We start from the raw sequence: 13,361 nt of genomic DNA, 5'->3' as shown, positions 1-13,361 counted from the left end.
TTTATTATACCCGCACAGTTTCCAATTTTGACTTCGAATGAAAGAGTAGAATTTCATTTAATTATTGTGTACAACAATTTCCCCACCATAATATTTTGTTTGGTCCGGCTTTAATTTGCCCTATATGTTAGTAGTAGAGTAGTTGATATTTTGATAAAGTAATCCTCCATTGGTCCTTGAAAATGTTAAACATATTGTTTGGTACGAGTTTTAGTGCATAATTGATACAGTAAAAGATGTATAAGAAAAAATAAGTAAAGTATAGTTAGTGAAGAATGAGTTCCATTATTTTTAAAGATTTTTTTTTTAAATTAAAAAATTCAGAGTATTTTTTAGAATGAACTAAAAAAATAGTTCATACTTTTTAGAAACGGAGGGAGTAATTAACATTTCAAACGATCCTAGTATGGGAAGCCATTAAATTGTTTGGTAGTATGATTTTAAAAACTTTATTTTGTTTTATTAGTTTACATAAGAGTTCCCTCGTCAATAAGTAACAATTAATTCTGCCATCAATAAAATTAAATAAACAAGAATCCACCAAATCAAAATCAATTAAAAATCCATAAAATTTCAGAATCAATAATCAAATACTACTGTAATACAAATTTTAGAAGTTACGTGCTCAACGATGTAGTTCTGTAGTTGACTCAATCGAAGTCTCCTAGGCACTGGAGTCAATGTCATGCTTATTTTTATTTTCAAATTGTTAGGCAAAACTCTTGTTACCAACTATTCAAAATGTAAATTAAACAAACTAATCTAGAATCAACACAGCTATCAAATATTCAAATACTTAATATTGTTAACTCAATATTAAGTATTGTTAACTCAATACTTAATTGCTAACTACAATTAAATAATAAGTATTGGATATTAAAATTAAGAGTCTAGATTATCAACCCTAAAATATCAATACAATCAATAAAAAATATCAATAAGGATATTAAAGTCAATCTACAACAAATTAGTTGTAACTAACTTTTGAAAAATATCCCATAACATTAAAACGCATATAACTTTCTCGATTTAAATTATTTTTTTACACAACATATATCAAATTAAAGATAATTTCATAAGGACTTGCATATGTTCCGAAGTCAAAATTTGAAAAAAAAATTAAATTTTTTAAATTTTTCCGTACAGCACAAATGTCAACATAGTATATAAAATATGTCAACATAATACATGTAGAGTGACTATATAAGCAATGTGTTAACATTCTCAAAGCATTGACATTCTCAAAGCATTGTGTTGATATTTTCAAAACACTATATTGACATTTTCATCTAAAATCTTAATTTGGTACTTCCTGCATCCCACAAAAGATGTCACACTTGTGAGACGGCACAGAATTTTAGGAGGTTTTATTTTATGCGTTAAATGGAGAGAGAAAATATTATTTTTATATTCATGTGAAAGAGAACTTTTTTCCAGAAATAGAAATGTGACATCTTTTGTGGGACAAACTAAAAAAGGAAAGTGTGACATCTTTTGTGGGACAGAGGGAGTAGTTTTTTTTATATTTTTTGATTTAATTAATAAAAACAAAAATTACACGTGATAAATTGTAGACCACAAAATTTCTAAAATTCTATGTTCTTAAATTAATTATAATTAGCAATTAAATAATGAGTTAGCAATTGATTATTCTACTACCAAATTATGTCAAAGTGTTTCCAAACTCCCGATATTAATTGGAAGGAATATATCTTACCACTTGAATTGTATTTCATTTTTTATGTAAGATAAAGATTATTAAAAGTGCTACTCTCAAAATAAAATATTTTTTGGGCACTGTATCATCAATGATACTCTCTTATATCTAAAAATATATTTTGAAATAAAGTTGAAAGGCAACACCGCTCAATCAAATATGCAACTGAAACCACGAGAAAGTAGAATTAATACATTAATACTGATGTTTTTTTTATGTAATTAAATTTTGAGTTTGTTGAACTTATGTTATTAATTAAGTTTGCTGATTTATAGAAAATATAATTTTAATCTTGCATCTATCAAATTGATAGGCATGGTTAGTGCCTAGGCGGACTCTTTCTTTTTCATTTCTTTAAAACATACTAGGAGTAGTATTAAAGAGAAATAATGATTTATCAAATTATTTATAATTCTCTAAAACATACTGTATTCAACTCTTTAACTACACAAAGAAACCCTCAAGGCTTGATCCATGTTAAAATTGACTATTTCTTTCCTCATTTTCTATTTTAGCTTCACCATAAATATGCATATGGTTCTTTAACATTTGATTTAAGATTTCTTTACTCTAAAAGGCTTGAATTCGCTCAATTCCAAGTCCAAAATCGTCACTCGGTGTGCATCTTGCAGCCCATGTTGGCAATTCCGCAAATATGTATATGGCAACAAATGACCCGTCATTTTGTATGCAACACTAACACAAAAACATTATTGGACACATAAATAAAACATATGTAATTCTCAAGGTTTCACTTTACTTGCTTAGCACATATAACTCCAACAGGTGAGCACAAGATGAATACATCAAAAATTTGGTCTGACTGCTTCAAATGAGGTGATTCACAAATTAAAAATGAAAATACAGTGATTTTGTGTTAGTGTATTCATGGGGAAACAAAATTATAGTCATGTGAATATGCATCAAACTTGAATAAAGATGATGGTGAAAGAAGACGCATGCGGCACCCCACGTGAAATCTGCTAAAGCATCTTGCGTGTAATTTCAAGCGGATCAGAAGAACATTCGACGATATCAATATACTCTATTGCCCGGTCATCGTCGTTGGTTTCGAGCACATTGTCCATACCATTGACAAGCTGCTAGAGGATCCACCGACATCACTGATCTGACAGTGAAGTTAAAATAGTGTCAGTGGATAGTGAGACTCACATTATTATTACTACCTCCATCCACCAAAATTTGTCCCATTGTTCCATTTCTGTCCGTCCCCCAAAATTTGTCCCATTGCACTTTTACCATTTTTGGTAGTGGATCGCATATTCTACTAACTCATTCCTACTCACATTTTATTATAAAACTAATACTTTAAAAGTAGGACCTACAATCCACTAACTTTTTCAATTCACTTTCTATTACATTTCTTAAAACTCGTGCCGGGTCAAAGTGAGACAAATTTTGATGGACAGAGGTAGTAGTTTGTAATAGTGGACCCTAATGGTATAAGTAGTAAATAAATTGATGTATACACATTATTATTAGTGTTTAATAGTGGGTCCTAATGGTATAAGTTGTAAATAAATTGATGTATATTTGTAAAGAGTTGGGGATGGGACGAATGGAAAAAAAATGTCCTTATTTTTATGGAACATAGAGAGTATAAGCAATTACAGATTCCTCTAGTGGAAATTTTGAAAAACGAGACACAACAAAAGCAAGGCCAATATAGGAACAAGCGATACTGGAATGGAAAATTAACATCCTCAGAATAATTATACTTTTTGGCTGACAATCTTCCTCGTGAAAAATGTAATTAAGCCCTCATCAATTGCCCCATTCACTTTCTCTACAAAATCTACTGAATCTGAGCCTAAAGTAACATGTGTCATCCCACAAGAATATGTACTCTTTTCTTTTTAGTCTGATATGAGTTTTATTGAGAAATTTGTAAAATAAGAGAGACGAGACAAAAAAATAGATAAAAGGAGAGAGAGAGAAAAAAAGTGAGTAAACTATGAGAGAGAAAGATAGTGGATATATGATACGTATGAGTTGTAAATAAATAAAATTATAAAATTAATAATTTGAGAGAAACATTCTATTTTTAAAATGTGACTATTTTTCATAGTCACCCAAAAATGACAAAACGAGACTATGTTTCATGCGCAGCGTGAATATGGTGAGAGTTTGGAATGCCGAAGGTATCAAGGAATTTTGGATGACAATCCAATTTCAAAGTAAAAAAAGTGATTGTAAACCCCATACATGGCTTCCATCCTGGGTCCTGCATATCAGAAGTTTATCATATTATTTCCTTTGTTCCAAGGTACACGTTACATTTTGGCATGACAGAAATGTTAGGTTTGTATTAATAAGAGCATCCGCAGCGGTGCTCAACGCACCGCTCGTCCGTCCGTGCCAGCGGCACGGCGCTACTCTTAGCTAAGAGCACGTCCGTGCCGCTGAGCACAATTACGTGGCAATTGCTGATTGGCCAACGGCATAGCCGTTGGCAATTTCATTTTTTTTTTTAAATTCAAAATTTATTTTAAAAAATGTTTTTAAATAAAAAAAAAATATTTTCCCACTTCCCAAAAAAAATATATCCGTTTTCTACCCACTTATAATTAATTTTTCAATTTTTTTTCCCCAAAATTCACATTTTCATCTATAAATACCCCCACTCCAACCCAAAAAAAATCACATTCTCATCTATTATCTATACTATCATCATCTACATTCTCTCATCTTTTTTCCTCCTACTCTATCATCTAAATTCCCACCACACTACACAATGTCCGGCTCCGGCGATCACCCCTCCGGCAATCGCGGTTGGAACCACGATTGGTTCGACTCCGAGGCCGGATATAGTCCGGAAACCCAATTTACGGCCCCTCCTCAAACCCAAGGTTCGCAAGCTCCGGGTGGCTACCGTCCTTACCCGGTGCACGACCTAAACGCCCCCGGGTTCGGGTGGGCACCCGAACCCGGATCGGGAGGGAGCAACAGCTCTACTCCTACTCCTACTTCTGGTCCTACTCCTCCTGTTCGTGGCACCCGCACCCCGTACACTCCGGGTGAGATGATGGCGATGTTCAAAGCCTACTTGGCAGTCTCCGAAGATCCGGACGTCGGCACGAACCAAACCGGGGAAACTTATTGGTGGCGCATCACTCGCCTCTACAATGAAACCCGGCCGGAGGGAACCATATATCGCAATGATAGTATGGTTCGCAATTGCATCTACAGATGCAACGAGGCAATCGGGAAGTTCCAGGGGATTTACCTCCAGGAAGAGCGGTCGGCGGGGAGCGGCACGAACGAGCTCGACATCATCACTGCCGCCTTGGCGGCATACCAAAAGGAGGAGTACAAACCGTTCAAGTACCTCGATTGTTGGCAGGAGGGGCGCCAACATCCGAAGTATAGGGGCGGCATAGCAGCATCCTCCTCCAGCTCCTCCAGCAAACGGTCGAGGTCGGTAGCTCTATCCTCCTCCGATGATGTGGCTACCCAGCTTGCCGGAACTAACTTGGGTAGCCCCGACGCTGGCCCGAGCGGTTCCCGCCGGCCGGTCGGAAGGAAGAAGGCGACGACCACCCGCCGCCGCGCCCCGACTCCATCCGCCGCCGCCCCCGCCCCCGCCGCCGCCGCCCCCGCTCCCTTTGTGCCTTCTCCACCCCCGACCAACTCGTTGTGGGCCATATTGAGTCAACTTCATATGACCGATACGTCTCACATGACTCCGGAACAACTTGCAACACACGAGCAATTGATCCGGGGTCTCAAGAGGCAATTGGGGTTAGAAGAATAGTCTTCCACGTTTGTAATTTTTAATTTGTAGGATTTTAATTATGTATTTTTATTTTTAGTATTTTAATTATGTAATTTGTATTTTTTAGGATTTTAATTATGTAATTTTTATTTTATAATGTATTATTATAATGTAGAAATGTTTTTAATAATTGGAGTATTTAAATTAAATAATAGAATGGTGGGACCCTTGAGCTTGTCCTTAGCTAAGAGCACGAATGTGGGTGTTGTGCTCTTAGCTAAGGACAAGGAATAAAAGTGGGTCCGGGCCCACCTCCGTGCTCTTAGCTAAGGACAAGGAATAAAAGTGGGTCCAGGCCCACCTCCGTGCTCTTAGCTAAGAGCACGGATGGGGATGCTCTAAGTGAAAACAGAAAATATATTTTTATATATAGAGAATTGTCAAAAAAAATAAACTAAAAAAAGTGTGATATTGGGCCGGAGAAGATAATGATAATATCACATGTATTTCCAATATTGTCCCTAAAAATGCCCTAAAAGTTAGTACTTGGAAGAAAAGGATTTAAAATTGTGACCTAAAATCGGAAGTCAAATTCATACCCAAACTCAGCGCAACTGAACGTTTGATCGGCCGACTAAATTCCCGATTGCTATAGGTTGAAGATAGGGAGAGGGAGATGGTGCTTTCGCAGAAAATTCACGATGCGTTCAAGGGGACGGTGGAGCGAATGACCAGCCCGCGGACCGTCTCCGCATTCAAAGAGAAAGGTGTACTCAGCATCAACGAATTCATTCTCGCCGGCGATAATCTCGTCTCCAAGTGCCCCACCTGGTCTTGGTAATTCTCACTCAATTTTCCTCTCCACTCACAGTTTTATCACCCTCAAATTTGGAAAAAAGCCCAATTTCGTTTGAGTTATTGCCCTTTTTTTAAAATGCCCCAATTTGTGTATTCGTAACTAATCGGTGGAGCTTGATTCTTTATATGTTTATTAATATGATTATGTATGGGATAGATGTTATGTGCATCATCCGGAATATTTGTAGCTGCCGAATTTGATGTCAATTGTCAATGTAGAAAGTTGGGATCGTTTTACGATGAGATCTAAAACGAAAGGGATGGAATGCTTCCTTTATGCGCTGCTTGGTATCTAGTGCATTTTCTGCGGGAATGATAACAAAATTTGCTCTTATTTTGATTATGTTTTCTGATAATTTAAGTACTCCCTCCGTCCCATTATAAATGTGGCACTGATTTAAGAAATTGATGGGTTAAGTGGAGAGGAATAAAGTAGGAGCGAGAATAAAGTAGAATAAAGGTGTTGTCCTAAAAAAGGAACACATCACTGGCCAAAAAAGGAATACAACTCACTTATAGTGGGATAGAGGGAGTATCTTGTAGTTGACGATTTTCCCTTTTTTGTGCAGGGAATCAGGGGATCCGGGCAAAAGGAAGTCATATTTGCCCCAAGACAAGCAATTCTTGATAACTAGAAATGGTTAGTGGCTATCATTCTATCTATGTACTATTCTGTGCTGACAATGTCTTTGATGTAAGTTCTTAAATTTTATCTTGACGCTGTCTTCAATATCATCTTCATAATTTACACTTTTTCTCGGGTAAAAAACTAAAAAATGCTCTTGGAAAGATATGACGTTATCCTGAAACGAACTCTTCTTTTACCTGGGCAATTCCAAGTGGTTTCATGCCTGACAATCTTTTAAAATCATTTATCTAACCATACCATTTTCCTTAATGAGTTTGCATTTATGTATTTGATGTTGATTACTTGGTCTTGATTCTTAATATATATTTTATTTTTCTTTGGCATTAGTCCCTTGTCTTCGCAGAGCTGCTTCAATTGGAGAAGAATATGAAGCTGCGGGGGGTGAGGTTTTAGTTGACAATGAGGATAATGATGGTTGGCTGGCAACTCATGGAAAACCTAAAGGTATGTATGCCCGTTCTATAATGTTTTTTATTTTCATATATGAAAGGGTTAAATAGCTAGTACTATTACTTTTTACTACTTTTGCTTGGTTCCTGTCTATTGTGTCTAGAAAAAACGGATGACAATGATAATGTGCCCTCCATGGAGACTCTAGAAATCTCCAAGAAGAACACTTCTATCCAGTCAATCCCATCTTACTTTGTAGGGGAGGAAGATGATATTCCAGACATGGAAGAATTTGATGAGGCGGACAACGTTGTTGAAAATGATCCTGTAAGTTGAGGATTTACAGACTCAGTGTCGCTATGGTATTTTCAAAAAAATCACACAGCTCTTCTTTAGCAATAATTTCCTTTTACTTTCGGTAACTTTTGCAGGCAACACTGCAGACCACATATCTTGTGGCTCATGAGCCTGATGATGACAACATCCTACGAACCAGAACATATGATGTCAGCATCACGTAAGTTGGATTGAATCTTGATTCCTTGAAACAGCTGTCATTTTGCATCTTTCTAAATGCTCCTCTGTCAGGTATGACAAATATTACCAAACGCCTCGTGTTTGGCTCACTGGATATGACGAGGTCAGCACTCAGTTACCATAGTTAATTGTCTGCCTTGTTAACATTAACTTTTCATGCTATTTAAACCATGCAATTGTTTGTGTTCTGATATCTTCATACATGACATTTTCGTTTATTAAACCATCGACGTCCTTCTTATGTGTGGCAGTCAAGGATGCTTTTGCAACCAGAACTTGTTCTTGAAGATGTTAGTCAAGACCATGCACGTAAAACGGTGAGATTATGCCGTATGTTTTTGGTTCTGGTGCTATAGAATTGGTACTCATTATCTGCAAGCTGCCATCAACTCTTAGAATGAATGTCTTTAAGTTTCTAGTTGCTAATTTGTGATTTTCTCCTGTGTACTCCGAACTTCATATGGTAAAATAGTACTCAATAACTGGTACAATATTGCTTCCTAATTTGTTGTAATCTATATTCATATGGAAGCAAGGACAAGGACCAATGCTGCTTAGTTGATAAATTATCCCAGTGATGGACAAATTATCCCTTCCTGTTTGTTTGTCCCATCAACCTATTAAAGATTCTATAAGGTCATTGGAGGAGAGTAAAATTTCTTATCTGACACCATTTACGAGAAGGTCAGGACAATCGTGTGAATTCTTTGATTCTATATTTAGATAATGTTTCGGGAGGTGGGGAAGGTGGAATAGCTAGGATGAGGATGTCTTAAAAGAGAGGAGGGCATGTTGTGTAGGTTTGTGATCTGTTAGTTTTGGCAAACCTTACCATGTCTAATGGCTATGCACTGAGTCATAAGATTAACTAAGCAAATAGTAAGTCAACAGAAAACAGAAGAAAACAAATAGTCTGCTGCAGCTAAGTGCATGCCTTAATGTCCTTGAGTAAACTTTATCTGTAACGATTCCCTTATCCTCCCAAGCAGCCCTGTTTTCAAGGCAGACATCAAGGTGAATTGTCCCAACAGTTCAGGTTCATTAGCCCACATGGCAAATTGGCATGCTTCCTTATAGCTCCATATCCTCCGACCATGCACCTCAGGTCATTTGGACAAATTTCCTAGCCTACTCCCCCTCTTCAACACCTTAACATGCTGAAATTTATCTAGGACTACGTAGAGCAGAAAGTCACCTTCTGACATTGATTATGCCCATAAATCCCATCTTGCACATTGATTGAAGTTAAACTGAATCTCTTGTATCAGCACATTAAGTGCTATTCTGAACTATTTAGCTTCTTGCCTGTGCCCCTTGTCTTAGTGACACTTGCAGCGGTTCTATCCATTATGAGGGTGATTCTTTTCTGTTTAAATTATTTGCCCTGTTAATATTTTTTATATATATTATCAGTAGCTTTTTTTCGTATTTTTATCAGGTAACCATTGAAGACCATCCACACTTGCCTGGTAAGCATGCATCAGTACATCCATGCCGCCATGGGGCTGTAATGAAAAAAATTATTGATGTTTTAATGTCACGTGGAGTAGAGCCTGAAGTTGACAAGTACGTTCTTCTCCTACCTTTCTTCTAAAGCCCATTACGTTCTGAGTGCAAAATATCTCTTTGTTTGCTTGTGTGCATTGAAAAAAAAGCCTATTCAGCATTTCAGCTCTTTGTCTAGCATATTAGAAAGTTTGTGCTTTGTTAAAGAGTCTACAAATTGAATTCAACCTTTCATACTGGGATCAATAAGAAGCAGAATTTCCATCTCCTCTATCATTCCTTAATGATGATATTGGCGATTGTTGCCGAAATTGCCTGGTGCTAGTTGGCGCCTAGGAACCATGCACGGACCCTGTAGGCTGTGTAGCAAACAACTTTGTTATACTATTAATGTTCATTTTCATGTAATTTAAGCTATCGTTCACCTATAAAGCTCTAATGGTTTCTAACAGTTGATGGTTCTAGGAATTTTTCCAGACAGGACAGGAAAAAGTCACATGTGTATTTTCTTTTCTGGAAAAAAAAAAAGAAAAGAATTTGGCACCCCGACACTATTTGTTGGGCTGTAGTTTTGCACAGTGTTTTAACTTTTAATACTCCCTCCGTCCCACTTAAAATGCAACATTTGAAAATCGGCACGGGATTTTATGTAATGTTGTTTTGTGAGTAAATGAAGAGAGAGTAAAGTAAGAGAGATGAAAAAGTAGAGATAGAGTTGTTTCCATTTTAGGAAACGTTTCATTTTTAATGGGACAACCAAAAAAGGAAAACGTTGCATTTTTAATGGGACAGAGGGAGTATTCTGTTGCTTTTATTACCATATTTGATGGGTTGTATTGTTCTTTTTTCATATCAGGTACCTTTTCTTATTCTTGAAATTTATGGCTTCCCTGATTCCTACCATAGAGTACGATTACACCATAGACTTTGATCTTGGTAGCTCCAGCTCCTAATTCTAAGGTATATTAATACCTACGTGCATTCATTATCCCACATTCTCTTGTGGTGATATTGTTGCTCATGTTATAGATGTACATGTACTATTACTAAACATGGTTTACAGATGATGCATTTCGAGTAGATTGTGTGCAATTGTTTATGTATTTGTTGTATATATATTAAACTGTATATCTGAGAATATGTTTGCTTGAAGATGATATCAAGATACATGAGCCGTAGCTTCTTTTGATGCCTTGTGTAGTGAAGAAATATGAAAATGTCTTTAAATCGAAGATGAAAGCAGCACGGTGCTAAGGGTCGTGTTTATACTCGTTTCATAATTTTATAAGAATTTAAAAGGTGTCAGTTTGGTTACCCGAATCATTTCAGCAGATTATTGGACGTATGGTGTGGTTCTAAAATTTTATCATCTCTGGTTTGTGCAGATTGATGGAGTCAATATTCTGAAGCACCGAAGCTCGTATTCGTGCAGTGTTCTATCTGCTTACTACTGAATTATCATCCATGTAAATAGATGTCGATTAGCTCTACGTTGATTTAAGTTGGTATGCACGTGCTTGTAATTATGTCAAGATATGGCAAAATAAAAAACCCAAAAAAAATTTAGACAAGAATCAAGATTAAAAATTATATTTGATGTTTGGTGATTGAAGTGTATTTGTGTTTCTATTTTATGACTTTGATTTAGAAAATTATCCTTGATAACGTCTGGTTAGTATTATGAATTATAGTTTATTTTCCCAAAGTGATGATGAAGTTAAGTTTGATGGCCAAGCTAATTTTTGTCCTGATTAGTAATTTATATACTTAAGAATTATATACTCCTGTTTGGGGGCGTTTGGTTCAATAATCATGAGATTATCCATCTAGGATTAAGTTGTGGGATTATTTTAGTTGGAGGGAGGAAGTTATAACTAATTATCACGAGACTATCCATCTAGGATTAAGTTGAGTGGTTAATCTTATGAACCAAACATGATACATATATAATTATAAGATTTAGTCTTGCCAACTGAACACTCCTTTGAATACTACTATTAAGTTTTAGTAGTATACATCTACCATGCCAAATACTACTATTATCTATGAATCTATAATCTTGCAGTACTAGTTATAGTTCTAAGGACAATAAATAAATTTATTGTACTCCTATTAATGAAATATCTTATAATTATGACATATCAAGTTTCTAATCATTAAATTGGCAATCCTGAATTAGTTTTAAGTTGTAGTAGCATTCGATAATTGATCTGAGCTCCAAACTCTTTCAGAAAAAATAAACAGCCTAATTTGCAACAAATAGAAAAATGGAGGCATGTTTACTTCACACCGAAATTCAAAATTTGAGATTTAAACGTAACTACTACCATTGTTTTTTTTATATAAAGAAACGTAACTACCATTGTTTAAAATAGGTAAATCTTCAATCATTTACACCAAATTCAAACCCATTTTTTGAGTATATATCACAACAAATAGTAGTTTTACTCCAACCATTTATATCAAATTCAAAATTTACACCATTTTTGAGTTTTTGTTGGTGTTGTTTAAAAAAAATACTCCCTCCGTCCACAAAAAATATACTCCCTCCGTTCCATAGTAATAGAGTCATTTTGCCATTTTAGTATGTTCCATAGTAATATAATTATTTTCCTTTTTAGTAAAAGTCAACACATTTTTCAACATCTACTTTACTCTCTTTTACTTTATTCTCTCTTCATCTGTCTACCTTTTTCATTTTCCACTTTACTCTCTCATTACTTAACTCACCTAACACAATTTTTCTTAATCTCCGTGCCAAAAAGAAATGCCTCTATTACTATGGAACGGAGGGAGTGACAATTTGTGTATGGTACGGATTTTAATGTTGAATTGGTAAAGTAAGAGAGAAGGGAAAAAAGTAAGAGAGAAGGAGAAAAAGTAAGTGAGAAATAGTGTTAGTGAAATGATGTGTAGGGTTATTATTTGTTGAAAACTTTTTATAAATGAATGTGTTCTATTTTTTGTGGATGGCCAAAAATGTTAATTGTGCTCTATTTTTTGTGGACGGGTGGAGTATCGAAAACGAGTTTGAGTTTGGTGTATGGTTGGAGAAGATTTATACATCAAAACTCATTTTTGGGGTATGATTGGAGATGGTCTTATTAGGTCGTCTCCAACCATTTACGTCAAACTCAACCCATTTTTGAGTATATATTACACCAAAAAGTAGTTTCCAACCATTTACGTCAAACTCAACCCATTTTTGAGTATATATTACACCAAAAAGTAGTTTTACTCCAACCATTTACACCATATTTAAAATTTACACTATTTTTGGGTATTTGTCTTACAAAAATTTTATAGTAATATTAAATATGGTATTGTTCTATTGAAAAACTTAAAAATAAGTTTAGATTTAGTATATAATTAAAGAAATTTTCTATATAAAAAATGAGTTTTGGCGTATGATTGGAGATGGTATGGTAAATGTAAATATGCAGTATACTGCCTATTTAATTTTCCAATCAAAAGTTTCTACAAAGAATTTTAAGAATTTCAAACAAGGCGGCCATGCAATTAATAGACAAACGACAAACTGAAGTTACTGTCATCTCTGTTGTTCAAGAGTAGTCACCTTTGACTTGGTTTGCTATTTTTCCTTGGTAGTTTATCTACCAATTTCATAGTTTTACTACACGTATAATTAATTAGCCATTAATCATTGCTCGCAAAATTTTTAAAATCTGTATCTCTAATATTACAAAATAGTAGTAGTACAATATAGGATGGAAACTTATGAAAAATTATTCATATCTATTTTCCATGAAAATAGATATACTTTTGGGGATGACAGTTAGAATACTAAATTAACAAAGCAGGAGATAGATGAATGGAAAAGTGATTTGAGTAATTTGTCAAAAATGAAAGTGGACCAATTTTGCAGGATGGAGTAAAATGACAAAAGGATGTTCAACAATAAGAGTTACATTTTGTCATTCGGTCTGTCCCACGATAAGATTTCTACT

At 35.2% G+C, this 13,361-nt stretch overlaps 1 protein-coding gene across 2 annotated transcripts; it reads left to right on the top strand.

Annotated features, from left to right (window-relative positions):
• The first annotated feature begins 6,014 nt into the window (after positions 1–6,014).
• On the top strand, positions 6,015–11,010 carry ATG3 (autophagy 3 (APG3)). 2 transcript variants are annotated; one of them, XM_048086418.2, is made up of 10 exons: positions 6,016–6,290; positions 6,881–6,951; positions 7,288–7,404; positions 7,514–7,677; positions 7,782–7,867; positions 7,939–7,990; positions 8,139–8,204; positions 9,326–9,453; positions 10,250–10,353; positions 10,779–11,010. In XM_048086418.2, exons 1-9 carry the CDS (start codon positions 6,130–6,132, stop codon positions 10,344–10,346), a joined length of 942 nt encoding a protein of 313 aa, XP_047942375.1. In that variant the 5' UTR covers positions 6,016–6,129; the 3' UTR covers positions 10,347–10,353; positions 10,779–11,010. The 2 variants fall into 2 exon arrangements, with proteins under 2 accessions (XP_047942376.1, XP_047942375.1); XM_048086419.2 differs by lacking the exon at positions 10,250–10,353 and having other exon boundaries at positions 6,015–6,290.
• Positions 11,011–13,361: the final 2,351 nt, after the last annotated feature.

Source organism: Salvia hispanica, chromosome 5 (genome assembly GCF_029641045.1).
Source record: "Salvia hispanica isolate PSC_SH4W2 chromosome 5, Shi_PSC_v1, whole genome shotgun sequence".
NCBI classification, from domain to species: Eukaryota; Viridiplantae; Streptophyta; class Magnoliopsida; order Lamiales; family Lamiaceae; genus Salvia; species Salvia hispanica.
The sequence above is the reverse complement of the archived record's forward strand: the minus strand, read 5'-3'. Positions and strand labels throughout refer to the sequence as shown.